This window comes from Humulus lupulus, chromosome 7 (genome assembly GCF_963169125.1).
Source record: "Humulus lupulus chromosome 7, drHumLupu1.1, whole genome shotgun sequence".
Classification (NCBI taxonomy): Eukaryota; Viridiplantae; Streptophyta; class Magnoliopsida; order Rosales; family Cannabaceae; genus Humulus; species Humulus lupulus.
The window spans coordinates 202,589,165-202,603,565 of record NC_084799.1 but is presented as its reverse complement, the minus strand read 5'-3'; the positions used below and the strand labels follow the sequence as shown (position 1 = coordinate 202,603,565).

The window sequence follows — 14,401 nt, the reverse complement described above, 5'->3', positions numbered from 1 at the left end:
CTATTAAACATCAAACGCGACAGGCACTACATGATATTAACTCTAACACATACAGGGTATTCGTATACATATTATATCAATCAAAACTCAGCATCCATATGTGGTCAGATACTTGTTGAAGCAAATTGTTATATTATTTTATAATATAATGTAATATTATATTATATTATAATATAATGTTTTAGATTAAATAAATGTGACAAAGTGTGTCACATATTGTAACATATTTGGTGTTACAAATTTGTAACTTCCAAATATTACCCTTTATTGTGTAAAATTGTTGTTACACAATATTGAGATGAATTTCATAAAGCCATATGTGATATGGCTATTAGAGATATAATTTAAACCCCAATAATGTGTTTTGGGAGTTACAAAATCATTTGGGAGGGTTTGCAACCTTTTGGAAAAACATCACATTTTTAAGTGCTGAAATTGGTCGGTGGCCGCGGCCATTGAATGTTGGTGGCCACGGCCTGTGGGACAGAGACCAGTGGCCGTGGCCACTAATGTCTCTAGCCGTGGCCACAGGCCAAAAATTGACCAATTTTCAGTTTTTTCAATCTTTGTTGAATGACTCAAAAAACCCAAATAACTCCCAAATCTCTTTTTTAATTCCATATTAATCCAATTAAACATTGGTAACATTCATGGGGGTTGGTGGAATTTGAAATTCAAAGGGTGTCTCTAAACTCTATAAATAGGAGCCTATAGCTCACTTGTAAGACACAATATTTCTATCCATTAGAGCACTTGACTAGAAACACCTTGAGGCTTGATAATTCCATAAAGCTTTTCCAATATCTGAGAGAGATCCCTTAGTGCTTGAGTTAGGGGGAAATAAGCTTTTGGACAAAGGTTTCAAACCTTGTTCAAGTTGGTGATCCCCAACACTCTTCACTTTGGTAGTGTGAGTGAGAATTGCTTCTATTTAGTTTGTTTGTTCTTTCTTTCTATTCTATTTCTCTTCATCTTCATATTCTTCTCTTTTGTTTATTTGTATTTCTTGTTTTGAGTTGTAATCTTCTTTTCTTTATTTCAAACATTTTACTTTACTTGTAACATTTTGCTTTGAGTTGTATTTTCACCATTCTATTCTTCTTCTCTTCTTCTTGTTCTTTAGTTTATTTGTATTTTCAGTTATAGAGTTGTAATCTTATTCAATCAATCATTATTTATTTGTAATATATTGCATAGAGTTGTAATATTATTATCAATTTCCATTGAGGCAAAACAATTTTTCCTAACACAAATCACCCTGACCGCTTAGTGACCCAATCGCTTCAGCATGAAGGTGTGGCCTACTGATGCGCAACATCTCCTCCATCACCTCCATTGACGCAGAAGGCACATACTCTAGAAAACCCTCTGCTTTATCAATTGTTTCTCTCCCTGCTGACGCAGCAACAGAAGCCACAGGGGCAACCGGTTCCCCGCCTCTTACTAGTGATGACACCACAAGGCTATCAGATCTCAGAGCAGTCAATCCCATCTCAGGAAGTTGTGGCATGGAGGGACGAACAAACAACCCTTCACCAACATCCTCACCTAGGTCACTCGGCAAAAACACTGGCGTCTGCACCCCAGAAGATGTCAGTTGCTCTAGAAAGGTGTTGGGTGACTCAAAATTACTTTTCCCCTCCAGGAATACAATGATGGCCTCCCCCAAGGGTGTCCCAGTCACTGTAGACGATGCAATGCGAGCATCGACACCCAATTTCTGACCGCCTAAGGCCTTGGTAGCTTCTGATTTCTGACAAATAGGAGTAATTTTTTAAGTGATGGCTTGGCCCACGTCAACGGGTCGAGAAGGACTGCCTGTGGTCCCTGAATCACCCCCGAAAGCATCTTCTAAAAAACAATTCTTACAGGAGGCAGAAATGGGGCGCTTCCCCTCTAATCCATGCCTATGGCCGACGTCAGAACCTCGAGTCAAGGCATAGACAGAAGACACCGCCTCTGCCAATCTTGTACCAGCAAGTCATCATGCATCCGAGTAGTAGCTGTCTCTTCTGACAGCTTGACTATTGTAGAAGACAGAGCCACAAGAGGTACGACGCTTTTTGGCCCTCTCCTAGAGAGGACCCTGGTGCAAAAGAGAAAGAGTACGGCAGAGGTAAAGGATCAGCTGGGGCAGGCTCCAGAGGCATCTTGGGTAAAGTCAGAGCTTGCCCAAGTGGTAATTTCCCAGGCGTAAGCTTGGGGATTGTCAAAGAAGATCCTCCGGTGGCAGAAGCAGACCTTCTTGAAATGTGAAGCTTGGACGAAATACATTTCCCATTGTCCGAATCTTCATTAGAAGATTCTTCTTGAGACTTCCTCTTTCCCAAGGCATCCTTTGGTAGAGGTGTAGAGTCCAAGAACTTTACTTAGCTAAGTTAGATAGTAGTATAATAGTAATAATAGTATTATCTTTATAACTGTGGATTTTTGGTTCAGACCGGGATTTATTTGGACACTCATAGTAGTACTTATAGATTTTCTAAGTTTAACCTATAGTGTAGGAATATTAATTTTAAACTAAGGTTTGAATAATATGACTGATATTGAGGATAATATTTATTATACTATAAGGTTTAGATAAGAACCAATAGGATAATAGCACATGTTATGTATGGGTTTATTACTGATTAAGTATTTTGAGGATTAAATTTATTAAGGTTAAAATTTGAATACTCTAAGGTCAGTCAGCAGCTTTGAAAACGTTAGAGGGCTTAGTCAAGGCTGTTTACTCAATTTAATTAAATAATCAGCGTATGCCGATATATCGCAGCTATAGGGGGCGATATATGGCAGCACGAAGATACGAAAAACACGAAACGTTGCACGATTGCCTCGGGCATACTGGCCCAGGCGATATATCGCCCCTCTCAGCACATTTTGAAAGTTTTCAAAATCATTTCCCATTCAAACCTTCAACCTCTTGATAAGTCCAGCACCTTTCTGAATGAGTCTTCAGCCTCTGCTGAACGATAATTCAAATTATTTTCACTTAAAAAGCCATTATTTTTATTCAAGTTAAATGAGATCTTTTCATTCCTAAACTCTATAAATAGGACCTAGTACCCAGCCATTTATTCATCTATTACTCTAAGTTCAGAGGCTGCAAGTTGCTAGGTGAGTGTGAGAGTGTAAACACTTGGGTTGGGAATTATAAGCTTGATCACTATAAGCTTATCAAACACTTGGGAAGTAAGGTTCTATACACATTTCGGTGTAAGGTTTAGATTATTCATATAAGTCTTCAAGGTATTTCCAAACTCTAGTCCATTTCTGTATTATGTTCTTTAAAATATTCTCATAGTCTTCTACTCATTCTAACCTTATTCCTATTCTTGGTTAGGAAATCTAGGTTCTTGAGCACAAGGTTTTTGGTAAGTATATTTTGATATCATAGTCCCTTTTTCACTTTCATCCCTTTTCTTCAATATACTCACCACATTATAAATGGTTTTTAGGAGTGTTCCAAAGTCCCAACTCTGTCCTCATATCCCGGTATTTTGGTAAGGAAAATAGGATAAAATTTATATGTTACATGTTTTTATATGTTATCTTATGATTTTTATGTTATGAAATATGTTATGTTAAGTATGTTTGTAGGCTTAGGCATATGGCCTATATGACTAACAAGCCCCAAATAGATTATGGGCATATGACTTGCTTAGCTAGCAAGACCCCACTAATCTAATGGGCATATGACTTGTTTAGTCTATGGGACCCCAAGTAATAATGGCCATTATAGTATGTATGTGATATAAGTGTTATGTTATGTTTTTATGTTTTTTTTATGAAATTTATGTATATGGACTATGTGTTAGATTTTCCTTGCTGGGCATTAGGCTCACTCATTTTTGTTTATATGTGCAGGAAAATAGTCTTAGTGGCGGGAAAGGTTCTTGGTAGCTTGGAGAATGTGTATTGAGGCGGAATGGATTCAAGAGCCGAGAGTTTCGATTCGAGGATGTAGTTTGTTTCTTATGGTATTTACATGTATTTTTTCCGCATTTTATTATGTAAATCTCTTTTTAATTATGTCATGTTTTGATTTTAAAACAATGGGATCCCATATCCTACTTGACATTTTATGTAAGTTTAACTTTTATTTTTACAAGTTTCTTAATAAAGTTATGGTCTTTTCACTTGTAAAGTTTTATTAAGGATTAGTGTTTATGTATAGTTTTCGTTAATGGTCCAAAAGTCTAGAGTAGTTGGGTCATTACAAGAGGCACCTGTTGGAGAGATTGGACTTGCAGAGCAGCAGAAGGCGTGGAAGACCGCCCGTGTATGCGAGAAAACCTTCGAGCCAAAGAAGATTTGTCAGGGACGATTCTGCAACGGGGGGTGGGTTAGAGTCGTCTCTCTTCTTGCTCTCAGGGACCCCTTGGTGCTTGGCACATGCTGCGAAGGTCTCAGAGCACACCCTTTCATACTCAGTCTTTGATAATGATAGAGTCGAACCTTTTTAAGAACATTCCTAATTGCTTCGCACACGTAGCAGTGACCTTGGCAAGGGACATGTCACTCTTCAGTGTTCTGACTCGCATAGCCCTGAGATCAATTCGATCCAAAAAGTAGAGCTGAGTCATAATCTGCATGCAGTAAGCATTCATTACCCCTCTGATGCTAATGGCATTTTCTTTGGACTCGTGGAGGAGCCTTTTCTTTGTCAGCAGGCTTTGTCTCTCAGGGCTCATGCTGACCTGAGGCAATGAGAAATCTGGAACATAAAATAAAATTGTAACACAGAGGACCAAATCAGTAAACAATCCTTTAAACGCAACATATCTACACAAAAAGGGAGAAAGAAAAAAGTAAAGACGAAGCTCACCTCTTATGAAAATCCTGGCTAGAAGAAAGATTTCTTAAGGCAAAAATTTGGGGTACCACGCACCTTCGACCGCAAAGAAATGCTTGTCCCAATTCCTGTGGGAGCTGTCGAAATCGATGAAAATTGTTCAGTCTTTTTTGGGAGAGAGGAAGAAGGTCTTCCAGGGCTTGCCTTCTATTGCTTTATTCGTCGATTTGGTACAACATGCGTAGATATCATCCGATTGGATGTCAAAGTTTCTGAGAGCTCCAATCATTTGAGCCCCAACTATGGATTGAATGGCGTTTTGGAGAAACTGAGAAATGTGAGCCCCATAATTTGAAATTATCTAGACCAGCAAAGCAGGAAGAGGAAACCTGGAGCCATTCAATGTGCCTCAGGCTCATGACGATCTCACTGGGTTTGACCACATCTTTAAACCGCCATTCTCTTAGCTCAGAATCCGTGAGCATTCGGACTGTATCATTGTCTGGGACATCGAACGATTTGCGTATACGGTCGAGTGCAGCTTTGTACCCCTCGCGGTCCACTGGTTTGGGAGATGAACGAGAAGACATGGTTAGGAAGATTGGGAGAATGATTGCCTATGGGAGTGAAGGGGAAAATGATCTTAGGATTTTTTTTATTTTTTCCTGTGTTCCTCTCTGAAAAAGTCGAAGTAAGAAGATTTGAAAATGAAGTAATTTGAATTGGAACAACAAAGTGGGAGAGGAAATACCATAATCGAGTGCAATACTCAGTAATTGTGTTCACATTTAATTTAGAATGACATTTGTCAGGGAACAATGTGATAATACGTTTGCAGCACACCTCGATTGACGGGAAGTGACGTCGTTGGGCGAAAATTTTGGAGATGAAGAGTCGGCCCAAGGATCGAATGGTTTGGTGTGCATACCACATTCGAAACTCGGGTCGGGGGGCATCTATTGGGCCCAAAATATTTGGCCCAAATGGCTTTTCCATTTTAAGTAAGTTGAAGCGGAACATTTTGGCCCCTGCAGAAGCTCTAGGGTCAGAAGTCGTGGGTCAGAGGCGGTCTACGCCTCTGTCCTCTGCATACTTAATAGATTCGAAAGCATTTTGGAGGGAAATTCAGTTATTCCTCCAACCAATCAGGGAGCAAACCTAACCAACTAACCACCTAATATTTTTATTCTATAAATATCGAGTTCTCATTCAGATGAGGGATGAAAAATCTGACTTAAGCATCGGAGTTTCTTTCTTGCAGATTCTCCCCGATGATTCGACGATCAGCAGAGTCATCTTCATTAATGCAGAAGGACCGGAGAGCCAGAATTTGTTGGCAAGTACCTCCAGATTTAGAAAGACAAAGTTGTTGCATGAACACTCACCTTGTCACAAGAGCTTGATCACTATGAGACAAACTACTTGGTTGCTTAATACCCTGTGTCTCCAAAAGAGCAGTTGACACCTCATCTACAGTTAAGGTGTTCTTTCCAACTAAAAGTGTAGTCACCAACGTCTCATATGATTTTGGTAGAGAGGCCAACAAAATAATAGTTTTATCTTCTTCGTCAATTTTAACATCTATACTTAACAATTGATTTATGCACTTAAATATCGTATATCAAACATTAAATATAGATATTAAATTTTTTAAAACCTAATTAATTAAATCTAGATTAAAATACTAATTAAATCTAATAACATATAATACATTAAGCAACATTAATAATATTATTTTTAAACATGATATCATTTTTCAAACTACTAAAAGATAACAGACCAATAATCTGATTTATTTATTTATTCCAAAAACTAAAACTAAAAAGAAAATCTAATAATAAACTATATATTTAATAAAATTTTCTACTAAATTAATTTTTATAACCTAATTAGATTTTAAATAATAATTTATTTTTTTAATAAATTTAATCACAATGATTTATTAATGAATAATATTAATCACACATTTTTTAAATAGAAATTAATTATACATTATTGTAGATAAATATGTGAAATATTTGTATGTGTTTAGCCTTACTCTAATTCTTCCAAGAAGAGATCTGGTTTGAAACAATTTGGATTTTCCCCTATGACTCACTTGAATTTTTATATTTTTCATTCTTTCATGAATAGAAAGATCTCCGCTTCGTTTTTCTTCCAAGAAGAGATCCCAACCCATTGATATTGGCCAAGCATGAGCTTTAACTCATTCTTTCACTATGATATGAAAGGACTAGCAAAGATATTAGCCAAGCGAGATAGATCATTACGATAAAAAAACCTTGCCTTACTTCTTCCTTTATACCTTTTTAGACCATATTTTTTTTCAATTACCAGTTCGGATCATGTGTTTAGACAAATGATTTTTTGAACCTTGTGTTTTGTAAAATGGTTCAAATAGAACCTAAACTCGATTTTGGTCGAAGTTTTCTGAGCTAAAATTATAAATAATTCACCAAACTAACAATTTAAAATAAAAATAAAATTATTTTGCCTAACAACTGTGTTGTTATATTCAATTTAGTTTTCATTTAAAATTGAGTTTAGGGGACTATATTTGAACTATTTTACAAAACACAGAATCCAAAATAAAATTTGTCAAAATATAAGATCTAAACAAATAATGAGATAAAACACAAACCATTTTAATAATTTATATATATAGTCATTCTCCTATCGGTTGCCCCAGCTTCTTGTCTCTTTCATGTGTTTCGTCTAATTAATTTCCTTTGTTCTCTGTATATATTATTATTATTATTATTATTATTATTATTATTATTATTCATCTTCTTTCCAATTCAGTTGGTTTTTATTGACCATAGTTCTTTATACATTCAAATGATCAATTAGTCAAATTCGGACACTAGTTTTATTGTTTTATACTTTCAACAAGTCAAGGTGAAAAGTGATTAAATTAATTTGTAATGGACTAAAGAAATCAGCCCTCAAAGAATTGTCTAATAAAATAAAATACTACATGATTTTATTTATCATAGTTACTAAGACTGTTCATCCAATCTAATCAACACTAATTTGCTCATATCCAATACAATTTACACTAAATGCAGATTTCATATTTTGGATCAAATCCAATATGCACAACCCCTCATATCCAATCCGCATAAGTACGAAATGGATCAGTTATTTAGTACAGTTATTTTCTTAATACTAAATTATTTAATTATTTTCACTTAAATATTTATTTTTTCTAGTAACCCATCCAAATTAATAAATTACCTAAATAATGAAATGAAAGCTCTGCACAGTCATCACCATCCATCTCCATCTACATTCACAAAGTTTGTGTTAAAAAAATTGGTAGACATCATAATAAATACTTTTAATATTTTTTAGTGCCATAAATGCTACAAGAAAATAAAAAAGGTTCTTAATTACAACAAAGTCAAGTAATGAATAATATATAATTATTATTAATAACAAATTGGCATATGAAAAGCCTAAAGAGCAAGCTCCAAAGTCTCCAATAACACAAAACAACAAGCTCAAGCAACTCCTAAACAACAAATAGAAAAATAATAATTAGTCAAAATGATACTAACAATAACCAACTTAATCAAATATATATATATACATTAATTGTATATTGCCCGTTGCCCAAATAAAACCATATAAAATAATCAAATGTAAAAAACCAGACAAATACAAAGCAGTAAAAAAAAAACCAAAGAAATACAAAAAAACCATCTCAGAAATAGTGACCAAACTAACCCACCACAGTCTCTCCCCAACGAACACACGCCAATATATTTGTCAATATATATAGAACGATTATGGTGTATTGATAAAAGTTGGCTTCGGGATGTGAATAGTATTTATAAATTCTAATTTGTAATTATGACAGTGTAAATTATAATCATTTAGAATAATTTATATTGCCGAAAATAAGGTTCAAACAAGTTGTTGCATGCATGTACTAAAAAATAAGCACGCATGGAAAATTTGACAATTTAAACATTGTTTTCAGTACAAAAAATTATTCAGAATTTTTTAAAAATTTATGGATGTTCTAAATGACTACAATATACACTTTAATAATAAAAAATTAAAATTTATAATTATCCACATGCGAAACCAACTTTTATCAACATCGGTGTTGACAAAACACAGTCAACAACATAGTCATATTTCCCTGCATATTTGACAAAATTGAGAAAAAAAATTTGGTGCATAAAATGTAAAAATAAAATTGGCGGAGTAAGAAATCTTTTTACCCGGGTGGAAAAATTAAAATATTGTATAAATTAACTAGACAAAGTATATGTAAAGGTAAAAAAAATGTATAATAATTGAATAATCTAAATGTTTTTCGTAGAAAAAATATAGACAGCGTACATAAAAATCAACCAATAATAAAAAACTCACCAAAGCAGCATAAAAGTATAAATTTCTACAAAATAATATAAAATATAAAATTTACATTAAAAGAAAAGTCAGGGGCATATATCTATAAATGAAGATCACATGAATGCTTAGCCACTTCATAATAATATTCTGTGCTTTAATTTCTCTTAGCAGAGCTCTGTCTATATCTATATTTAATAAATATGGCTACAAGTGGAGTAGTGAGTGTTGATTGGTCAAATAATAATAATAATAGCAGAGTTGTGAAATCCAAATATGAGTTTGCTGTGAAACCGAGTGATGAAGAAGTAGTAGTGGACTGTGATGACTCTGAGTATTCAATCCCCACCATTGATATCTCCCTTCTCACCTCTCCTGACCTTCATCAACGCTCCAAAATCCTCCATGACCTCCACAAGGCATGTCATTACATACATACGTACGTACTTCTGTATTTTCCGTACGTAATAGTTTTCGATGGGATTGTTTTATATAATCGTATATTTTCTAATTATTTAGAATATTAGTAAATTTTTATAAAATTCCGAATAATTTTCAATGACAAAAATTAAATTCAAACATGTTTTTGTCCATGTGGACAAAAATAATTAGTTACGCTGAAAACTATTTACGAAATAGAAATACACAATTTCCACCAGTGAGACTTTTTTTGAAGCTAGTATAGTAGAATCAACCCATATATATACACTCACATATATATATATGTATGTATGATGTTGTTTCTATTATGATGATGATGATTCAGCTGATCAATCATGGTATTTCGGAGACTGTAATGAAGAAAATGATGGAAGCGTGTGAGGGTTTTTTCAACATGAGCGAAGAGGAGAAGAAAGAGTTCCAAGGGTCTAGAGACGTGTTGGACCCTATCAATTGGGGAACCAATTTCAATTGCAATACAGTTGGCAAGAAATTCCTTATTTGGAGGCAATTTTTGAAGCTCTATGTTCATCCTCAATTCAACTCCCCCTACAAACCACTTGCCACTTGGTTTCAGGTACTACTATTAATTAATTAATTAATTAATGTTGATATCATTATATCATTATTATTTAATTTAATTTAATTAATTAATTTCAGTGAGGCCGCAGAAGAATATTGTAAAAAAACAAGAGAAATATGTGGAGTGTTAATGAGAGCAATGTCTGAGACATTAGGGTTGGAACCAAATTGCTTAGAGAAGGCAACGAATTGGGATGAAGGATTTGATTTGTTGGCTTCAAACTATTATCCAACTTGTCCAGACCCTGACCAGGTTATTGGACTCCCACCTCACACTGACTCAGGCCTCATGAATCTTCTGGTCCAAAACGACGTCGGAGGACTTCAGATCCTTCACAAATCAGGAAAATGGGTTCAATGGAATGCCATGCCTAACACCATTATTGTTGACCTTGGTGATCAAATGCAGGTACGTATATATATTCATTTTTTTTTTATACATATACATATATAACGTTGATGATTTATTATTATGTGACTCTATACAGATCCTTACCAATGACCTGTACAAGAGTGTGACACATAGAGCAGTGGTGAACAACAAAAGCACAAGAATATCAATAGTGTCAGGACATGGACCAGCGGTGAACGCCAAGGTTGTACCAATACCAGAGCTTTTAGAAGCATTGGGCCAAGCCCCGGCTTATCCAGGGATTCCATACAATGAATACTTGGAACTTCAACGAACCTCCCACTCTTTCCTCAAATCCACTCTCGACATAATAAGATTGGAATCATAATCACAATCATAATTCAACCCACTTCATCGATGATCACTACTTCCATCGTTATTACCTTAATTGGTTCAATATATACATATATTTTTATGCTTTTCTTGTTGTGAAAAATAATCATGAATGCATGGTTGTCTGTTTGAAATATATAGTAATTTATTTGATGTAATAAGAATGGACATGATTCATGACCAAGCTAGAGTGAGTTGTATTATGTAATATTATAAGTCTTTTGTGTGTTATAATAATGGAAAATTTGCCGCTAAAATGTTAAGACATCTGTTAGTTTAGTTAGCTATTGTTTCTGTTTTGTAAACTCTTTCATTTTTAGCTTTTCCGTTTTGGTTGTTTCTTATTATGTAAGGTTACCTCTATACAAGTAAAGGGTTTCTCTAATCACCTAATTCATTCGATTGAGCTTTAAAAGTAACAAAACTTTACTTTTTCTTGTATTATGTAGTTACCAACTTTTTGTGGTGTTAAATGTACTTAAAACGTGTGTTTAATTGTGATTAAATACTAAGAAAATTTTGCGGTGAAAATACAAAAATGTTAAAATAATTAAAAATTTTTTTTTTTTTTTTTTGCCATTTTTTAATACTACGGCAATTTTAAAATATAAAAAATCATTAAAGAAAATATATGTTATTTGATTTTAAAATTAAAACAAAGTTTGCCACAAATAATTATTAAAATTAAGTTTTTTCCCTTTTCACTTGTTCCCTTTTCTTCTTACATATTAAACGTGCCACTCAAATTCATTTATTTTCATGTCGTGTAATCATTTCGTGACCCAAATTATCACTCCTATAATACATAATAAATGTTAATCTAGCTTGCTATAAGAACATGTGGGTACTCACAACTAACTATATACATAACTTTTTTTTCAATGGTTATTAATTCAATCAAAGCTGAGATTTAATTATATAAGAACAACTAGTAATATTATCCTATTTAGAGTCAATAATTAAAGTAAAAAATTGTTGGCGAGTACTAATAGCATCCACTCAATATCTTTATGAGCAAATAGAGACATTAATAATTTTTTATGAAATTTGAATTGCTAAGACAAAAGTAGTACCTTTAGCTCATTATTATTGTCACGACCCGAGCCCTAGGCCGTGACAGATTTGTAATATCCATAACTTGGGTGGCCAAAGGTCAAACTTTGACCCTCGTTGGAAAATAGTCTTTATAAATGATCATTTAATTTATATTAAATCTTACTATAATTATAAGTTAAAATAATGAAATAACTCCTATAATTATATATAAAAATATTAGTAATAAAAGTATGATCATTTATCATTATACATAAAACAATAATATTCCCACAGTTATGTAATTACCAAATAGTTAACTTTAATAAGTCATAAACACCCAAAATAATACTTAGCATCCACCATTCCTCATCCCTAACTATTTCATAGCTTATTCAGATTTATCGATCATTAGATTCGAAGTCAAATACATACAATGTTCAAAAGATAAGACAATGACACGAAATAGAAATAGGCTAAACACATTGGCTCCATCGATAATTCATCTTTTCCACGTTCGCGTCACTAGGCTCCTGGAATGGGAGAGATAGGGGTGAGCTTATAAAGCCCAGTAGGAAAACAACTAATAACATATGACCTAAAGTTTAATACAACCCCTGCATGGTTAGCTTTGAAAATAAAACATACATCATCATGTATAAACCAAAATAGAGAAACCATAAATAATCATAAGAGCATAGCTACAAGCGCACATCATACAGTCCACTAGATCCCTAGTTCCCGTTACCACTATAGAAAATTCAACATCCTAAACCGGGTAGCCAGACCTGATAACCACCACAAGGAGGAGGCTCAGAACATTTCCTGTATACAGATGCTAGGTCTTTACACCTACAGGTGAGTGGAAACCTGATCTACCTATGATGACACAGAGACTAGGTCGTGAAACAACAACGTGCACCAATCATGATCACTATGGCTCTCATCGGTATAACCAAATGCAGGTAAACATGAAAAGAAAGAAACATATTCCCTTTATATTTTAAAAAATTGGGCAGCATAACAGCTGCATTTGAATAAAACCCAAAAATCATAATCTGCATAAATAAGTGAACAAAAATATATTTGGCATCCAGTGCCCTCAGAACAGATAAGAAAACATGCAGATTAAGTTTTCAATTTTTTTCAAACATTTTATAAATATCAAAATTGGAATATGTTTAATGCAATTCAATACGAGTAAAATAAATCCAATGGTCAAGTTGAGTCCCTACCTCTTTAGAATTTAATCCGAGCCCAAAGCGACGCTCCTAAGCTTAACGATGATCTTAGAGTGATTTAGTTCGATTTTTATATCACGTTTTTCCTACGTGCACCAAATGAGCAAACGATTATCATTATAGCATTCCTTATTCAAAATCGTGTCCAAAGACATAATATGACCATATTTAAAATTTCAAGTTCCAAAACCTCACCCAAGCGGTGCACTATAGCAGTTGGTGGCGGTATCAGAAACGTCGATGAATATATGCATGGCATATATCAAAACGATCCTCTCGATGAGTACATCACGAAAGTACAGCTCCTTCGCCCAAATGACCTCCGGTGTCGCCGGAAAATGCTTCTAAAGGGGCGGAGACACCCAAAATCTCGTTGGAGAAAAACGGCGAGTTGACTGGAATGGTTTAGTGGGTTTTGTTCCTCTCTTCACGCTGGTTCCAAAGGTACCAACCACTTGCTGAGTGGTGGTCGGAGTTGGCCAGAAAACACAGTCAAAGTTGACAGACCAAAACTTTGACTGACTATTTCGAACAACTTACGGCGAGTTGGGCGGTGCCGCTTGGTGGTTGAGGTCGCCGGAGCAAGGCGAATCCAATGAGCCGCCGCATACCAAAAATGGTGGTTGCTGGAGGTTGGGTCTTAGTGGTGGTGGTGTGTTGCTGTGGAGAGAAGAGAGAAAGAAGAGAAGAGAAGAGAAAGAGAAGAGACAGAGGGCAGTCGAAAGAGAAAGAAAAGAAAGAAAAGGAAAAGAAAAAAAGGAAGAGTCCATTGACTCTTTTCACTTAAGTGGATCCCACCATTAATATATATACATATATTTTTTTTTCCTCAGTCTTTACAATTATTTTGTATGAAGGGAATTTATTTATTTGGTAATATGTGTTTTGTAATTTCGGTATCATCTTTTTTCAATAATACTTATTTGGTATTTTATATTTTAAAATCATACAAATTTGGTATTGTAGACTTTGATTTGATAAATAAATTTTATTAGTATAACTAAATTTCCATTAATTATATGTAATTAAATAATTAAATTTAAATTTGGAACTCATATAATTGAGAGTAGTTTGATTAAATTAGAAAAATTTCATCAATTAAATTTAAATTTAGGGAATCAATTCTGTACGATTTCAAAATACATAATACAAAAATGATAATATATAAAAACATATGGCACCAAATGGTCACCTAACAATTTA

The 14,401-nt window shown here is 34.2% G+C and overlaps 1 protein-coding gene and 1 long non-coding RNA gene across 2 annotated transcripts; one reads left to right on the top strand and one right to left on the bottom strand.

The window, feature by feature from the left end:
* The first annotated feature begins 10,259 nt into the window (after positions 1-10,259).
* Positions 10,260-11,199, top strand: LOC133790146 (2-oxoglutarate-dependent dioxygenase 19-like). The gene is made up of 2 exons (XM_062227685.1): positions 10,260-10,589; positions 10,669-11,199. The coding sequence occupies exons 1-2, from the start codon at positions 10,311-10,313 to the stop codon at positions 10,918-10,920; spliced, it is 531 nt and encodes a 176-aa protein (XP_062083669.1). The 5' UTR covers positions 10,260-10,310; the 3' UTR covers positions 10,921-11,199.
* A 1,054-nt stretch (positions 11,200-12,253) lies between these two features.
* LOC133790145 (uncharacterized) lies at positions 12,254-13,897 on the bottom strand. The gene is made up of 3 exons (XR_009873930.1): positions 13,394-13,897; positions 13,193-13,284; positions 12,254-12,490 (listed from the first exon to the last, which is right to left on the bottom strand). It is a non-coding gene; the product is annotated as an uncharacterized LOC133790145 (long non-coding RNA).
* Positions 13,898-14,401: the final 504 nt, after the last annotated feature.